This window comes from Lethenteron reissneri, chromosome 11 (assembly GCF_015708825.2).
Source record: "Lethenteron reissneri isolate LAM-NWPU_2019-01 chromosome 11, ASM1570882v1, whole genome shotgun sequence".
In the NCBI taxonomy this organism is placed as follows: Eukaryota; Metazoa; Chordata; class Hyperoartia; order Petromyzontiformes; family Petromyzontidae; genus Lethenteron; species Lethenteron reissneri.
In genome coordinates, this window is record NC_083789.1 from 5,677,757 (window position 1) to 5,696,130 (window position 18,374).

The 18,374-nt window shown below is 49.3% G+C and overlaps 1 protein-coding gene across 1 annotated transcript in view; it reads left to right on the plus strand.

Moving 5' to 3' along the window:
• Window positions 1–2,243: 2,243 nt before the first annotated feature.
• Window positions 2,244–18,374, plus strand: part of LOC133341329 (cytoplasmic dynein 1 heavy chain 1-like) — a 62,290-nt gene continuing 46,159 nt past the window's right edge. Inside the window, 17 exon segments of the mRNA XM_061549868.1 lie at window positions 2,244–2,615; window positions 3,509–3,593; window positions 4,495–4,668; window positions 6,406–6,661; window positions 7,144–7,330; window positions 7,942–8,213; window positions 8,613–8,840; window positions 9,482–9,884; window positions 10,339–11,003; window positions 11,470–11,649; window positions 12,316–12,465; window positions 13,949–14,095; window positions 15,524–15,664; window positions 16,116–16,292; window positions 16,666–16,776; window positions 17,303–17,422; window positions 17,837–18,076. Of these exon segments, the coding sequence (XP_061405852.1) occupies window positions 2,378–2,615; window positions 3,509–3,593; window positions 4,495–4,668; window positions 6,406–6,661; window positions 7,144–7,330; window positions 7,942–8,213; window positions 8,613–8,840; window positions 9,482–9,884; window positions 10,339–11,003; window positions 11,470–11,649; window positions 12,316–12,465; window positions 13,949–14,095; window positions 15,524–15,664; window positions 16,116–16,292; window positions 16,666–16,776; window positions 17,303–17,422; window positions 17,837–18,076 (3,774 nt within the window). The 5' untranslated portion in view covers window positions 2,244–2,377.

Below are 18,374 nucleotides of genomic sequence, written 5' to 3' on the forward strand. Positions count from 1 at the left end.
TGGTGGCGGGTTTAACGTCGCATTTATATTTACGCGATCAAATCCAAAACGAAAACACATTGTCCTGCGGAGGGAGTTGGTAGGAACGTTGGGTTGCTCGGTCAATGGCCAGGGTCAACGGCGGCGTGGTGTATTCCGCAAATATGCCCGACTGTGAGGGCGGGCACAAGCCGGCGTGAGTAGGTTAAACGTTGAGTTTTATAAGGGCACCACGGGGTGACCAGCCCCTCCCCACCCAGCCCCACCCCACCCCCCACCCAGCCCCTCCCCACCCAGCCCCTCCCCACCTTCCCCCACCCAGCCCCTCCCCTCCCCACCCAGCCCCTCCCTGCACGACGGACGGGCACAATAATCCTCTGTGGACTGGTGTAACCAGGAGGTTCCTACCAGTAAAACCAGTCAACAAGTCAGTCCATGCATATAATTCCTATTATAAACAGGCCAATCGGATTATAGTACAAAAATATAGGATTATGAAAAAATTATAGGTTTTACCCTCTACGGCAATAAAACAGGTGTTAAGATGTTAAAAAACTAAATATTAACCTTTTGCAAGGAATCAAGTCTGCACTAACCACACATCCTTGTAGTGAACATGCAAATAAACATCATCTGGCATTGTCTTTTAAACTTATTAGCCTCCACCAGAGACAGCAGCCTTCTTTAGGGCCTGGTCTCACCAATGTCAGACCAGAGAACGCCAAAAGGCGAACAGTACAAATAAATAAATATAGGCTGATGCGTGGCTTAAGCCTATATTTAGGGGCCGTCCATAAATGACGTCATGCGATTTTGGACGATTTTTGACCCCCCCCCCCCACTTCGTCACGCGGCGTCACAAAAAGTCAGACCCCCCCCTCAAATATGACGTCACAAAGCTCTGCCCCCCCCCCTCAAATATGACGTCACAAAGCTCTGCCCCCCCCCCCCAAAAAAAAACATATTTCCATTTTGAAAATAAAACATGCTTCCAATCGCTTTAAACTATTGTCATTGTAGTTCGTATTTAATGTGGCGCTGCACTCTGATGTTGTAGGAGTGTTGTTATAACAACACTAATTGTTTCTATATTTATTTAAAGTTGCGCATTTTGATGTGACGTCACATTTCTCACCCCCCCCCCCCCTCGTCACACATCGTCACAAATGTCTGACCCCCCCCCTAGGTGCGTGACGTCATTTATGGACGGCCCCTTGGCACGTTCTGTTACGTGACAAATCTTGCGAACTGGCTGTGTCGGGTGGTGGTGGGCTTTAACGACACATTTATATTTACGCGATCGAACCCAAACAAACCCTATAGTATGGATGATGCTATCGCCAAAGCCCTACTACGTGTTAAACTATAGCACGAGTCTACGTAAGGCGCTTCAGACCCCGCGGTCTTCTCTACTACCCCCCCACCACCACCACGGGGTCAATCGATCCCCTAAAAAATATTCAAAACCGAATAAACCGTATTCTTAGGTTTTTTCGGTAAAGTCACGTAGGTAAAAAAATAAAATTAATAAAAAATAAAATAAAAATCACGACGTTTCGGAGGCAACACAAGCTTCCGTCTTCAGGTGCAATAGGTGCTACTCCACCTGAAGACGGAAGCTTGTGTTGCCTCCGAAACGTCATGATTTTTATTTTATTTTGTTAATTTTACATTTTTTACCTACGTGACTTTACCGAAAAAACCTAAGAATATGAATCCTTGCAGTCACGAAAGCTTCAAATCTAGAACGAATAAACCTAGATTTGAAGCTTTCGTGACTGCAAGGATTCATATTCTTAGGTTTTTTCGGTAAAGTCACGTAGGTAAAACATCAAAATTAATAAAAATAAAATTAAAAATAAATTAATTTTATTTTTATTAATAAAATAAAATAAAAAATAAAATAAAATATTTTATTTTTATTAATTTTGATGTTTTACCTACGTGACTTTACCGAAAAAACCTAAGAATATGAAAACGAATAAACCGTCCACACCGCCACGTGACCAGCACCGCTCGTCCAATGAGCGCGGGGCGCCGCCCACCCCGCGTCCAATCAAAAGCCGAAGGGGCGTGGTTTCCCCCGTCAATTATCGCTGTTGGCGGGAACCGTTCCAGCCAATGGGGATTGAGAGTGGGCGTGGCTTGGCGCTTTACTCCCCGCCCCCACCCGTCTCTCGCCCCGCCCCCACCCTCGCCCCGCCCCCATCCGTCTCTCGCCCCGCCCCCACCCTCGCCCCGCCCCTCACCCCCCGCCCTTCTTCTCGTCCGCCATCAGCAGCCGCTGTCTTCTGCGGCCCAGAGCGGTGACAGCTGCCGACCGGTGACCGCTTGTTGTTGAGTTTGATTTCCTCGGGCTTCGTGGGGGAGGAGGTGGGGTGGTGAACCACACGACGTTATGGCCGACGACGGTGGCGAGGTGGCGGCCCCGCCGCTTGCCGTGCAGAACGTTGCCGAGCCCGCGGTGCTGCAGAACTTCCTGCGGGGCCTGGTGCCGCTGCTGCTGGAGGATGGCGGCCGCGAGGCGCCGGGCCTCTCCGCGGCGCTCGACGACAAGCAGAGCGTGGAGGTGATGAAGAAGTTCCTGGCGGACGCGCAGGTGCACACGCTGCTCGTGGAGAGGACCATGCTCAAGGGTGAGCGAGAAAGAGAGAGAGGAAGGGAGGGGAGGGCATTGCTGTTGTTTCGTGCCGTGCGCGCTGAGGGAAAGTGATACTGGGGCCTGTTGTGGCGCTGGTGGATTTTGCCAGTCATCTCGGTCGGTCAACTCCGGTAACGGTGTGTAGTTAAACATCGTCACCGGGGAGACAAAGGCGGCTGTGAGTGGTGCTGGCCACACCCTTGGTGTACCGTGCCGGCCGTCATAGGTGGCTACTCGTTAACAGCATTAACCCCAACAGTCTGTTAAGGCTACACGGGGGATATTTGTTTTGCATCTGCCAGTCATCTCAGTCCGTCAACCCATGGCACCGGGGGGGTGGGGGGGCTACCCCGCGACCTCTTGCCAGCAGCGAGCCTTCGACACCCTCACGTGGCTTCAAAGTGCACCTAGCCTGGTACCAGCGCCATGGTGACGTCACCTCCACTAAGTGGCCAATAGTCGCGTTGTTGTCGTCGTGGGGAGCGGTGGCGGAGCGGTTAGCGCGCTGCACTACGAACCCGGCGACACGGGTTCGATTCCCGCTCACGGTCAATACCAGTGACTATTATCAGAATCGGTTGTGGGCCTCTTCTAGGTCTTCTCAGCCTCAAATGACGACCTGTGATATAGTGGTCATGGAGGAGGTGAATGAGGGGGTTATAGTGGGAGTGGTGGTGGAGGGGGTGATGGGACTGATAATGTAGCAGATGTTAGAGGGGTTGATTGAATCGGTAGTGATGGAGCTGTTTGAGGAATGGAGGTGGTGATGGAGGAGGTGGGGCGTGTGATGGAGGTAAGAGATGGTGATGGAGAAAGGTGCTATTGGTGCAATTGCAAGGTGGTGGCTGTGGATGCAGTGTTGAGTTTGTTTTTGTGGTCGTTGAGCAGAAGATGTGGGCGAAGAGGAAGAAAAAGAGACCGCCGCCTTCTACAAAATCACCAGCGACGTCCATTACGGCATCAAGTCTAACAGGTGCCGTCTCAATGGGCAATACGCAGTATTCTAATGCTGCCTGAAATGCTTCAAAAGTTTGTGAATCCGCAATACAGTAGTATTTTTAATTAATTTCCTGGTTTGTCTAATCTGCATATGCATTTGCTTAGGAAGCCTCCAGCCTTCATTTCTTGGATTAAATGCAAACGTAACAAGCAACTGGCATCCCCGCAAAGAAACGTAATTTAAATATTTCTCTGAAGGGATAGCAGTGAGTGATGTGATTAACTGATTCCATGTGAATATAGAATTTCCACAAACGGCTCTTTCAATTAAAATCTGCTTGAATGGAAACGTTGTTCCACAGAAAGCTCTGAAATATGACAGCTTTTCCCTCCTTCAAAGGCACTTGGCGATACAATCCACTCCCAGTGAAGTGCTTTACATGTGTAATGTGAGGATATATCCGGTACGGCACGCAGCAATTCATTCCTCTCTAAGATGCAGTGTGTGTTTCAGAAGTGTAAAAATCGATTAATCGACAAACATTGTTACAAATAAATGATTTATCCAAGTATGTGGCATCTCTTTAAAATCCTTTGTGTATATGTGTGTGTGGTGGTAGAGTAGCGGTTAGCGCACTGCACTATGAACCCGGCCACCCGAGTTTGATTCCCACTCACGGCCAACACCAGTGACTATTTTCTGAATCGATTGTGGGCCACCTCTAGGTCGGCTCAGCCTCATGAGTACATGGTGCAGTGTGTAAACATCGCCACTCGGAAGACAAATGCGGCCGGGCGTAGTGCTGGCCACCTGCCTCCTCGTGTACCGTGCCAGCCTTCATAGGTGCTTGCTAACAGCACTTGCCCCAACAGTCTGTTCGGGCTATATAGGAGGATCTTTGTCTCTTGTTTTGTGTGTGTGCCTGTCGTGACAGCCTGGCCTTTGTTAAGCGCTCGGCCGTGATCGACGCCGACAAGCCCATCAGGAATCAGCTGCGGGTGATGACGCTGAGCGACGACTCGCCCTACGAGACTCTGCACTCGTACATCAGCAACACCGTGGCGCCCTTCTTCAAGTCCTACATCCGCGAGACGAGCAGGGCCGACAGGTGCGCCCGCGGCAGGGGCTTTGCCTTGCTAGAATCGTTGATCTTTTATAATTCTGGGGCATGCGATGACGAATGGGGTATGTGGTGATGAAACCCTGAACCCCACCCTCCCAAGTGATTTTATTGTTACAATTTTGGTGTTGCCTTTCCATTCAAGAATCGATTATTTTTTGTCATTTGTACAGTTTTGTTCATCTGAGACGCACCAGAGTATAGGAGGGTGCTCTATCAAAGCAAATCGTTGTTACGTGCTCATTAAAAATCTTAATGTGATATTTAACCCATGAAGAAAGAGAAATAAGCAACTAAAAGGTCTTATCTACTAGTTACTTTACCTCGGGTGGTATGTCCTGTGGTGTGTGACATGAGTTTGAACCTCCATCAATAACCAAAGAGTATTTAAAGTTATGGTAAAATTATGTCACTTTGGCCTCAGGTCTCTTATTATTGATAACACTGCTGTGAGTGCTCCTGAGCACAATGGCGGAGCCAGGATTTTCAGGTAAAGGGGGGGCAACCCCTCCAGCAATGAAAAATGATAGGAGTTATTAGTAAGGACTTGTCCCTTGCTTTTTATTTGACGCGTGTGCGGCGATGGCGCAGCCATCATTCGAGGGTCAAATTCGAACTGTGTGATCAGCATCGCGCTCGCTGAAGGTGTTTGCCTTCAGGGAAGTCATGTACTGTATACGCAACTGCACACAATTCTGTGAGTCGCTTATCACTGCTTTGCCGTTACTTATCATCTCATAGAGTCCCTGGCACAGAATAATATGCTACACAGTGGCAGTGGGGGTAGAAAAATGTCGATTTATTACTAATAAACCCCAATAATCCGATCGAAATTAGGGATTTCGATCGGATCATTGGGGGGGCACGTGCCACCCCATCCCCCCACTGGCTCTGGCAGTGCCTGAGCATGACCTTGTTTTCCGTAATTCCCAAACTTCTAATTTTTAAAACAGTCTGAGACGCAGCCTATGTTTCTATCCGCAACATGAGAAGAGTATAGAGAGAGCTCTTTGTTTTTTGTGGTGTATTTCCCCTTACGTCATTCGGGTGTGGCAGGCGGTCTACCCAACCGGGATTACGATTTGATTGCTTATAAGGAGGTTTGTCGTAACAAGGCCGAGATGAGGTTAAATCGGCTTAGGGTGAATTTGTCGCCCTCTTTGTAAGCCCCAGCGCAGAGCCATTTTCATCCACAGCAGATGCTGGGATGTGTAGTATCCTTAAATAATTAACGCTGTGTGAAGGGTATGGAAGGAGACTACTCGAGGATTGATTTAGTCAGCAGTACAGTGGGATAAAAAAAAATTATGCTGTTAAATTATAGAATGAAGAAGACATTTGGAAAATATATATACAGCTGCCTCCCACTCCCCCTCCCAAATAAAACAAAAATAAATAGCTTTTGAAGCTTTCTTAATGTGCTCCATCATGCAACTATAGTGACAGCGCTGTTGTGTTAAAATGTATGAGAGACATCGCTAGAGTGCCATAAAGGTGAACTTGACAGATTTTTTAAGTGTGCTTTTTTCTGTTAAATGAAGCTTCAATATTCGATTTTGTCAGACAGCCTGCGACACTCGGACGACAAGAGCCATTTTTTTGTTGGCATCCTCAGTAAACATCTATTGTCCAATCGGATATAAAATGTAATGTAGCAACTTTTTCTCATACCAGCCGATTATATACATGCAGAAAGTCATGATGAGCCTTCTGCAATTTACAAAGGGACGGCGACAAGATGGCGCCGTCGGTGGAGAAGAAGATCGCGGAGCTGGAGATGGGTCTCCTGCACCTGCAGCAGAACATCGAGATCCCTGAGATCAGCCTGCCCATCCATGCCACCGTGAGCTCTGTGCTGCGGCAGAGCCTCGAGCGCGACGAGAAGGCCAAGGTGGCGGATTTCGGCGACCGTGTGGACGACGCCACCTTCCTCAACCAGCTGCAGGCTGGCGTCAACCGCTGGATCAGGGAGATCCAGAAGGTGAGCGTGATGGGTGCTCCGGTGGGCGGGGTGGCAGGGAACATACATTGACTCGCACAAACTTGTAAAGTAGGGTTGAAATTATTTGTTGAATAGGTTAATTAATTGACGAATAATTGTAATCATCTACTTTTTTTTTGGTTGATTACTTCGGCCCCTTTAAAAATACTTGCCAACCTCACATCCTGCCTGCCGAATGTAGGAAATCCCCCTCTGAGCCATGCCTAACATGGCGTGGCTGATGATGCCGATGACGCTACCAAGCCCCACCCATCACCACACTTACAACAGCATCTGGAGCCAGCTGGGACTTGTTTCTAATTATATTTATGTTCGCAGATTATTCGAGAAATTAAACCTTTAATAGCTAGAGCAATAGATTACTTAAATAATCCGATATTTCAACTCTATTCTAAACCGTGCGATTGTTTGTTATCGAACTCGGCTGACGTTGCCTGCCCGGTTCGTGCCATGCACACCAGGTCACGAAACTGGACCGCGATCCGGCTTCGGGAACGGCGCTGCAGGAGATCAGCTTTTGGCTGAACCTGGAGCGAGCGCTCTACCGCATCCAGGAGAAGCGAGAGAGCCCCGAGGTGCTGCTTACGCTCGACATCCTCAAGCATGGAAAGAGATTCTTCGCCACCGTCAGCTTCGACACCGACACGGGTGCGACGTCGTCCTGGCCAACTCGCGTGCGCTGGCTGACTCGCTCACAGCTCGCTCGCTTATTCAATAGTCTACCCGCCATTCCTAATTTAGTTAGGGGTGCCATGGTGGTATACAGGAGGACATAGGTTAGATCCTGACCCTGACGCCTCTGCTTATTTGGAGTTTACACGTTCTTCCCGTGGTCGCGTGGATTTTTCTCCAGGTCGGGTCCTCCGGTTTTTCCCTCGACATTTAGAAAAATGCGTTTTAGAGTATTTGGCTGCTGTAAATTTCCATATGATAAATCACTTTTTTGAGCTATCATTTGTGGCCAGGTCACTTCTAAAAAATACCTATATAGATAGCTCAGTGTGCCTTACATGGTAAAATAAAATAGTAAATGGTTTATTTTGGGTTTAGATCATGTATTTATAACGTCAATGGGTGGTGGTGGGTAATAGTACCCCCTAATTGATCCATAAAGTTGTTTGCTTCGGTCACTTGGATTTATATGCGTGAGGGTTTAGGAACGGCAATATAAAAAAGTTGCAATCCCAGGGTAAATCTTCTGTTTTTCCATCCTTATTTCCCTTCTCTGGGCTTTCCTACCATGTCCCCTGTGCCTGCAGGCCTAAAACAGGCCCTTGAGATGGTGAACGACTACAACCCTCTCATGAAGGACTTCCCCCTCAACGACCTCCTCTCGGCCACGGAGCTCGACCGCATCCGTGTGGCGCTGCTCGCCATCTTCACCCACCTGCGCAAGATCCGCAACACCAAATACCCGATCCAGCGTGCCCTGCGGCTGGTCGAGGCCATCTCGCGCGACCTCAGTGCACAGTTGCTCAAGGTGCTGGGCACGCGCAAGCTCATGCACATCTCCTACGAGGAGTTCGAGAAGGTGAGTTGGGAGAGGCGGAGTAGAGGGGGGTGGTAGTGGAGGTTGAGTGTGGTAGGGTGCAGGGGGGTAGTGTGGTAGTAGTGACACTGCCAATGTTGCACGCTGACCCTATTTGTTTTTTGTTGTCGTCGTCTTTTAAGTTGGGTTCATGTAAAATTATGGGTGTCAATGGAAAATTGATTGACTGTTGGGTGTACGCGAGTTGTTGAACCGAACGCCGGTGACTGCCTTGCGTGGCTCGACAAGAGATGCATTTGATCGCTTGGTGCTTGTGTTTTTTCATGTGCGATGGACGTCAGCTGGCTGTCAAATCGTGTGCACGGGAGGCATGGTATAAATAAGGCAAACAGTGAAGACGATGAAGCTGATTGTCGCGTCGCTGTGCCCCACGCGGGACAGGTGATGGTGGTGTGCTTCGAAGTGTTCCAGACATGGGACGACGAGTACGAGAAGCTGCAGGTGCTGCTGCGTGATATCGTGCGGCGCCAGCGGGATGAGCACCTGCGCATGGTGTGGCGCATCACCCCCGCGCACCGTCGCCTGCAGGCCCGGCTGGAGCAGATGCGCAAGTTTCGTCGGCAGCACGAGCAGCTGCGCGCCGTCATCGTGCGCGTTCTGCGCCCCCAGGTAGCGTGCACGCCTCTGTGTTCTTGAGTTTTCTTTGTCTCTTTACTTGTTATTTCCCGTCTGGAGATGAGGTGTTCAATTAGAGAGATGTTTATTAACCTGTGTTAATATGAGCCCTGTTGAAGAGATTTCAAACGTAGTCCTGTGATGTTATTTTCCATGGTTGTTTTTGTGGCACGAGGTGGTGCACTGCTCACTGCAATGCTGACTAGACATTATAATTAGGACAAAATAATGTAATCATTTTATGATACTTATAGTGATGTATTGATGATGGTTATGGTAAATGCAGCCAGAGTTCCGGGCGAACACATACGCGTGTGTTTGTGTGCATACATCAGTGGGGGCAGAAGTGTCGCGGTTAGCGCACTGCACTACGAACCTGGCAACCCAAGTTCAATTACTGCTCACGGCCAATATCAGTGACGGTTATCTGAACCGGTCCTGGGCCGATTCGGCCTCAAATGAGTACCTGGTGCTTTGTGTAAACATTGCCACTAGGGAGACGAATGTGGCCGGGCACGGTGCTGGTCACCCACCCCCTCGTGGGCCATGCCGGCCTTCATAGGTACTCTCTAACAGCACTTTCCCCAACAGTCTGTTAAGGCTATATGGGGGATCTTTGTCTTTGTGAACATCAGCAGAGTGCTCCAAGCTCCCAGCCGAGCGGCACCGAGCTGGTGGAGCAGGGCACCGGCGACGCCCTCAACGCCGCCGACGCCACCGCCATCGAGGAGGTGAACCTGGCCTACGAGCACGTGAAGGAGGTGGACGGCCTGGACGTGTCGAAGGAGGGCTCGGAGATGTGGGAGGGGGCCATCAAGCGCTACGAGGAGCGCATCGACCGAGTGGAGACGTGCATCACATCGCGGCTGCGCGACCAGCTCGGCACGGCCAAGAACGCTAATGAGATGTTCCGCATCTTCTCACGCTTCAATGCGCTCTTCGTGCGCCCGCACATCCGCGGGGCGATCCGCGAGTACCAGACACAGCTCATCCAGCGCGTCAAGGACGACATTGAGTCTCTGCACAACAAGTTCAAAGGTGAAGAGCGTGGGGAGTGCCGCCCCTGGTCTGGCAGGGGCAAGGTGTTGAGGAGGGTACAACTGATGATAGCCGCAATACACCCTTGTTTCTTCGCCAGATCTGTATTTAATAAATTGTGTGTGTTGTGATGTCACAACCAACAGCAGGCATCGTCATTATTTGTACAATTGAAGGATTCTTGCATTCAGTAATTATACCTGTGGCTCAGAGCCAAACTCGGTCACCTTTAGAGTTTGGTGTTCTATAGAGCCAGCCTCAGGCTCCCATATATATGATTATTAGGGGTTGGTGTTCATGGCCGAGTGTGATTCATTCACACTAAGGCATATTTAGAATTCTTACTGTTCAGTGTTAATGCCCCAAGTGCACATTTGTGTGGAATATCCTAGATCGTCCATTGAGAAGGCCGCAGCTAAGTGTCCCTCTGTCCCCCGCGTGCTCTTTCTTGCAGTGCAATACCCGCAGAGCCAGGCGTGCCGCATGAGCCACGTGCGCGACCTCCCTCCCGTGTCGGGCTCCATCATCTGGGCGAAGCAGATTGACCGGCAGCTCACGGCGTACATGAAGCGCGTGGAGGACGTGCTGGGCAAGGGCTGGGAGAACCACGTGGAGGGCCAGAAGCTGAAGCAGGACGGCGACTCGTTCCGCGTGAAGCTGAGCACGCAGGACATCTTCGATGACTGGGCTCGCAAGGTGCAGCAGCGTAACCTCGGCGTGACGGGCCGCATCTTCGCCATCGAGTCGACGCGCGCGCGCACCCGCACGGGCACGGTCCTCAAGCTGAAGGTGAACTTCCTGCCTGAGATCATCACGCTGTCGAAGGAGGTGCGCAACCTCAAGTGGCTGGGCTTCCGCGTGCCGCTCGCCATCGTCAACAAGGCACACCAGGCCAACCAACTGTACCCGTTCGCCATCTCGCTCATCGAGAGCGTGCGTACGTACGAGCGCACGTGCGAGCGCGTTGAGGAGCGCCAGAGCATCGCGCTGCTTGTCGCGGGGCTCAAGCGGGAGGTGCAGGGGCTCGTCGCCGAGGGAGTCGGACTAATTTGGGAGTCGTACAAGCTCGACCCCTACGTGCAGCGCCTCGCCGAGACCGTCGTCAACTTCCAGGAGAGGGTGGGTCAAGGCCGGCGATGCCGGGTTTCTGATCGATTCATTGTCACAAACATTGACCTTCTGGGGGGAAGAGTTTTTTTTTTGGGTTAATTGTAGATTTTTTTGTTGTTTGACAACTATACAAGTCTGACTGCTAATGAGACCGAGAATATCAAAACCAGTTTTAAGTTTGTTTAAATAGATTCAGCTGGATAGTATTGGCCTGGAAAGCGAATTGACTCATGGTCCAATAAATGTTATTCTTTGTATGTGGAGATATGGAACTCCATTCTGCTTATATATGTTTATGCATTGTTTATGATATGTATTTGCTTCTTGAAATATCCATTCAACAACTCTTAATTTCTACCAAACTGGCATTTATAGTGTTATAAAAATTCACAACGTGCCTGATTCAGGTTGTCGTTTTGGATTTAATTTGGATTTCATTTAAACGTTCCGTCCCGGTTTTCACGCTGCACGGCAGGTGGACGACCTGCTGCTCATCGAGGAGAAGATCGACCTGGAGGTGCGGTCCCTGGACACGTGCGCCTACGACCAAAAGAACTTCTTGGAGATCCTGGGACGGGTGCAGAAGGCAGTTGACGACCTCAACCTGCACTCCTACTCCAACCTGCACATCTGGGTCACCAAGCTGGATACCCAGGTGAGCCGTTGTTAACACCACGCTCTGCGATTTGAAAACTGCCGACTCATCTCTGTGCGAGTTAAAGCCAGGGAATGTCTGGCTCCCCTTTTGAAAATTCACATTGGATTTGTGAGCCCATTTTTTTTACCTGGATTTAAAGGTTAATGCCGGTAACACATCTAAAACATTGTGTGAAAATCCCAGGTGTCTTTTGAAAAGAAGCATACTATCCCCGATAGTGTCATTGGTTATACATTATTCTGTTGTAAGTGGTAAGAGCCTGTGAGGGTAAGAATGAAAAAAAACATCCTCCACGAATTTATAAATTAACAATTCAGGGTGACAATGTGATTCTCAGATTATTTTCTGTCCTTCTGTTGCACACAGAATCCATATTGGCTGCAGGGTTTGCATGACCCAGCCGCATACCACATTTAAATGTAACACGTACCAACTGTACATAATCCACTTCCTACACATGCTTTTTTTATCCCTGTTGGAGTGCGTGTAGGTGTCGGTATGAATCGATGATAAATCGTCATATGCTTAACTGACTTTAATCCATTGCAGCCATGTGTGCAGCACTTTCTCCCAAGATGTCTCTCAGGTCAGCTGATGCCATTTAAACAAAACAACATTTGAATATAATGTGGGTTGATTAAGATGATTTTCTCATCTTCACAGATCGAGACGATCTTGGGCACGAGGCTGGAGGCTGGGATTCGCGCCTGGATTCAGGCGCTGCAGGGCCTCGGCGACGACAAGGCCGACACAGACGCTGACACCGAAGTGCCTTCCGCTGGACACAAGCCCGGCGGAGACCCCAAGATCCGGGTGAGTGGGGCCCCCACTCCCCTCCCCCCGCCTCCCACCCACCCCAAATTGCCTACTGCCCTCCGTATCCCTTCACAGTCCCAGGCCATGCCCTGTGGGCCCCCTGTTGGCAAGATGTTATCTCCCTCACCTGGTATGCAGGCAGACGTGTGTTCGATCCTGACTCTGACGCGTGCATATTTGAAGTTTGCATGTCTCTCCCCATGGTCCTGTGAAATTTTCTCCGGGTCCTCCAGTTTCTCGCTCCACATAAAAAAAACATGTTTAGAGTATTTGGCTGCTATAAATTTCCACATGAATGAGCCCCTTTGTTGAGCTATAATTTTTGATAGCCAGGTTGCTTCTGAAAACCTGCTATACAGCTCAGTGGGCCTTACCTGGTAAAATAAATATCGGTTATTTTGTCAACCTTCACTACCTGCAACAAATGCCTCCTCAGTAATCTGGCACGTTGGATCAGAGGTGGTTGGATCACGCAGAGGTCGTCACATTTAACACTCAGCCCGCGTGGCAATGGGGGGAGGTCTGTAGTTGGCAGTTAAATAAATAGGTTGCTGTCCTATTCTTATGGACTGTTGAACATTGTTCTCTTATATTTGCGCATTTTCTCAAGCTTTTTTCCCACACGTGGAAAGCAACGTGTAGAGAATCGTCCCAAATAACCATGCAGAGGATCCTCCATAGAAAGTCTCAAGGCTAATTTGAATCCATCATAGGTATATTTTAAATGTTTTTCTTGTAAAGTGACTAGTTGGCCTGTGATGAGTGCTGCTGTTGTCTATACCCAATTTACTGCATCTTAATTTAATCCCTATTCCCAACGGTTGTGTTTGTTTCCAGTGAGCTCTTGTGCACGTTTCCAAGGTTGCCGTGACCTCATTAATTAAGCCGTTCTGTAAGCAAAGACCAGCTCTGAGCTGATGTTAGCCCCAGGGGGATGTGCGCCCTATGACTCGGTAGTAGGGTGTGCATGTGAAAAGTAATACAAAAACAATATTTGTAAACAAATTAAACCACTGCAATTGCATTGTAATGCTCGCACAAGTACACAAAATGGTCATCTCTCGGAGTCAAATATATAATCTGTTACAGTCGAACCATAGTTTGTGTGCTTTATTTAACCAGGAGTTGAAATAAACCCATTGAGACACGAGAAGCATTGCCTCTCGTGCAAGAGTGACCTAGAGTTACATCAAGTTGCATACACGTTAACATTCTTCGTCAGTTCTTGTATTACATTATTAGTCTTGCGATAGTCGGAGATGAGATCGAACCAAGGTTTGGCGAGTTTGTTCTGAATCGCACACACATTATTTATGTAATTAGTTTTGCATCGCTGAACATTGGGGGATAATCCACGATTCTCCGGGTGCGCTTTCAAATGTACGATTTCCATATTCTCTGAAACATCAGGTTTCTCCCTCTGATGAGAAAGTAACCGTGAATGTTTCTCTTTTTTTTTTACACCCATGGACTCCTCCAGCCCGTGGTCATCGAGCTGCGCATCGCCAACCAGGTGATCTTCGTGACGCCCGCCGTGGAGGAGGCTCTCTATCACCTGCACCAGGAGCTGTCACTGTGGGAGCACCACATCCTCGCGTTGCCGCGCATACAGAGCCAGCGGTACCAGGTGCGTCGCCGTGCCGCCCTGGCCGGGTCGTAGCCGCTGTGGCTGGTAACGACCCCTCCCCCCACCCCCCCCCCCCCTATTCTACCACTATATATAATCTTGATTTGAAGCTTTCGTGACTGCAGGAATCCATTCTCTTTGGTTCTTTCGGTAAAGTCACGTAGGTAGAAAAAATAATAGATCACGACGTTTCGATCGCCACGCATGCAATCGTCTTCAGGTGGGAAAGAGCAACAGGCTGCTGACACAAGTCCTGTTATATCTAGAGCCGAGAGAGGAGAGGGGGGGTTGCCGCATCGGGCAAGAGGGTGGGGGCTAGAGATTGTGCCGAAGCGAAGTGGGAAGTCCAAAGATGGGAACCGAGATGGGGGGGGGGGGGGGAAAGGGGGGGGGGTTGTGGTTGATGTGAGAGCTGCGAGAGCTGAGGAGGTGGCCATTGTATTGTGAGAGATGAGCATGTCAATGTAAACGAACCAACGCAACGGTGGCTCTGCTGGTGAGACATCCAGCTCGTTAGAAAACGAGGGAAACAACCGAGGGACAACACCACTTCGAGGGAAGGAGAGAGACACACACCGAGAGGCACACCCATGCACAGAGCGAGACACACACACAAAGTGACAAACAGAGAGCGACACACATACACACAGAGACACAAGAGAGAGACGTATAGGGAGACGCACAGAGAAACACAAACCTAGACGCACACACACAACAACATCACAGCCAGTTATAGTCTGCTGAACAAAAAAAACGAGAGCCACCGCCACATCGAGGGAAAGGGGCAACATTGGCTTTGTTAGTGAGACATTTAGCCCGTTAATGTAAAGACATTTAACTTGGTAATGTAAATTTGTAATGTAACTCAGAGTCGGAAATAACTGCTGACAATGGCAGGTAGGATGGAAACATCAACAACCAGTTAAGGCTTTACCTGGTTATATAATGCTAATCATATCCGTAATATTACGTGTAGCATGAACTCCGAACCTCAACATGAATACTATCCATTCGGCTAACTATATAACCAAAACACGAACCTTATGCATAACACGGACATTATTCATAACGCCGATCCTACAACTATTCAGTCAAGGAATCCTAACCATCACAATCCCCATAGTCATTACACTAATTCGGAACCTTACAATATTTATGGCACTAATCTGATCCATTAAACTAAGTTATACCCCTTTACAGTCATACTATTTTCAACACTTTCAAATACCAATTCCCCTTGATAACTCCAAAGCGAACCCTCGCCCTAACCTTTAACGCCTAACCTGACTGTCACTTGGAACCTAACACTAATCCTCGCTGTAGAACTTGGATATTAGCCGTACCTCGAACCCTAGCCTTAATCCAAAGCTTAAACCTGTCTCTGGTCCGAGCGCAGCCGCTGTACGCAACTCGAATTTTAATCCCCAGGTGGGCGTGCACTACGACATCACGGAGGACGAGCGCTGCTACCGCACGGCGCTCAAGCACATGCCGGGCGGCGAGGGTGCGCTCTGCCAGGCCAACTCTGCCATCATCAACACCTGCATGGAGGTGGCCAAGTACGTAAAGGTGAGTTGCCCCCCTCCCCTCGCCACCGCATTCACTGCAAGGTTTCCTCTGACGATGGCGTCTGACGGGCAGAGACGAGGGAGCCACTCATCCTGAGTAGAGCTGGGCTATAGAATGATTAAAGTAATAGATTACTCTCCCATGTGTTGGTTTGAGTACTCGACAAATTGGATAACAGAAAAATAGGTTATGAAAAAATCTGACCTTTTTACTCCCTTGTGCGCAACTTTTGACGGCTGAGCTTGCCAATATCGGTGGCATCATCAACCACGTCACACTGGGGCATGGCTTGTTGGTGGTTTCCTGCCTTTGGGAAGAAGGTTGTCTGTGTGGGGCCTGGGTAATCCACCATGGTGATAATCGGTCAATTATAATTTCTTGGTCGATTAGTCGACGTTCGGCTCCAGTCCTGACCTATTGTTTCGCTTCTGCTGTCGTCGCCTGCGAGCAGGAGTGGCTCCAGTACCAGAGCCTGTGGGACATGCAGCCCGAGAACGTGTACGGGCGGCTGGGCGAGGACCTGCGGCTGTGGCAGAACATGTTGCACGACATTCGCCAGTCCCGCAGCACCTTCGACAACGCCGAGTCCAGCAAGGAGTTCGGGCCTGTCGTCGTTGACTACGGGCGGGTGAGTGGACCGAGCGAGCTTCCGTTGAGCTCTTACCACACACTCAACCACCGCCGCCACCACGGTTTGTCCTCCCACAAATAGTTTGCAGAAGACACCACACACTTCCACTCAGAGATGAATTATAGTTATCAGTTCACATCCCCAATGTTTTCATTAATTGTCAAGTTTTTGGAGTAATGCTGAGATACGAGACTCCGTTCTCATTTTGTACTTGTTTGGTCTGTCTTGAAACCGGATTGAAACTCGGCATCTCAGCGGTGCCAACTCACTAATCTGACACTATCAGTTCTTTGAGCCACACGGCGGGCCTAGTTTTGTTGTTTTAGAAGGCGGCGATGCTCACCCTGTTTTCTGTGCACGCGGTTCGCAGGTTCAGGCGAAGGTGAACCTGAAGTACGACTCGTGGCACAAGGAGGTGCTCAGCAAGTTTGGCCAAAAGCTCGGCCAGAACATGCAAGACTTCCACGCACAGATCTCCAAGGTGAGCTTCTGGTGCTTGATGGTATTTTGGCTCCAATATCCACTGTTGTGTTACCCCTCGTGGTTTGTTCTCGTCGATAAAGGAATACGCCAGCAATTAACTGATTAACTTTTATCTTGTAGATGAATGAATACCTTTGCTATGTGTCATAGGCTGTCCGTCACGAGTTAGAAGTTTTGATATTAAATATCCTTAAGTGTAACTCTGAAGAGCACTATTATAGCATGCTATTGACATCATTCGTGATGTTGCAGTCATCGTATAGCGGTGGCACTAGAGTGCACAGTTGCGCATTTCAAAGTGGCACATCCTCATTTAATGAAGCTTCAAGTTTGCATTGGACAGGTGCGGACACGCAGCTTAGTTGCCTGTCTGCTAGGTAAGTGTTATTTATTTTTAAGTTGTAAAGTGGTTGAAACTTTAAACGTCACTTGAAAAATAACTGCCACCATTGCTTTGGTTATAATGAGCCTGGGCCGCTTCGGTGATGACGGTAACGACACCTATCTTATTTGTTCTCACGCAGTCAAGGCAGGAGCTGGAGCAGCACTCCGTGGACACGGCGAGCACTTCGGACGCCGTCACCTTCATCACGTTCGTTCAGTCCCTCAAGCGCAAGATCAAGAGCTTCGAGAAGCAAGTTGAGGTACGGGATTCTGATGATGCCTCTCGTTTCATTGTGCGTGCCCGAGAAAATCTGACCTGTCGACATAAAAGATGGTTTTATACGAGCAAATTTCGCTGGGAATACAAATACACGACATTGGCATTCCAAAATTATGAAATTGCATGAGCTGTCGTAAAAGGATGTCGGAGTTATGCGACAGGGCAAAGACCAAGAGCCAGATGATGGCTGTGAGGAAACTCTAAGAGCAAACCTTGGAGGTTCAATGTTGGGTCTAATACCTGCTTAATCTAGCAGAAGAGATGGAAGCGATAGCAATGGTGGTTTCATCAATGGCATGTGACCCCTTCCCCTTGGTACAGTTGGAGGTTCTGTCCACTCCACACGTTCTTCACTTTACTCCGTCCTGTCCGAATCGTCCTTTGACACACGCAGATGTACAGCGGTGGCCAGCGCCTGCTGGAGAAGCAGCGCTTTCAGTTCCCGCCGTCGTGGCTCTACATCGACAACATCGAGGGCGAGTGGGGTGCCTTCAGTGACATCATGAAGCGCAAGGACACAGCCATTCAGCAGCAGGTGGCCAACCTACAGATGAAGATCGTGCAGGAGGACCGTGCCGTGGAGTCGCGCACGGGGGAGCTGCTCAGCGAGTGGGAGCGCGGGAAGCCTGTCGGCGTGAGTCTTCCCCCCCCCCCCCCCCACGATATAACGCGCTGTTTTGCCGCTATTGGCGGCGCACTTCGCTGATTTTCCAGAATTAACTTGCTGACCTGCTCGTGTTATTGGCTGCTTTGTGGTTTGGTAGTATGACTTAATTAACGAATGCTCACTTCTGCTGTAAGACAGTGATGGTGGCAATTATGATGACAACTGATGATGGTGGTGGTGAATATGAAAACAACAACAACAACAATGGTGATGTCGATGACACTTGTAACGTTGGTTGTTGTGATTATGCTGATGTGTGATGATG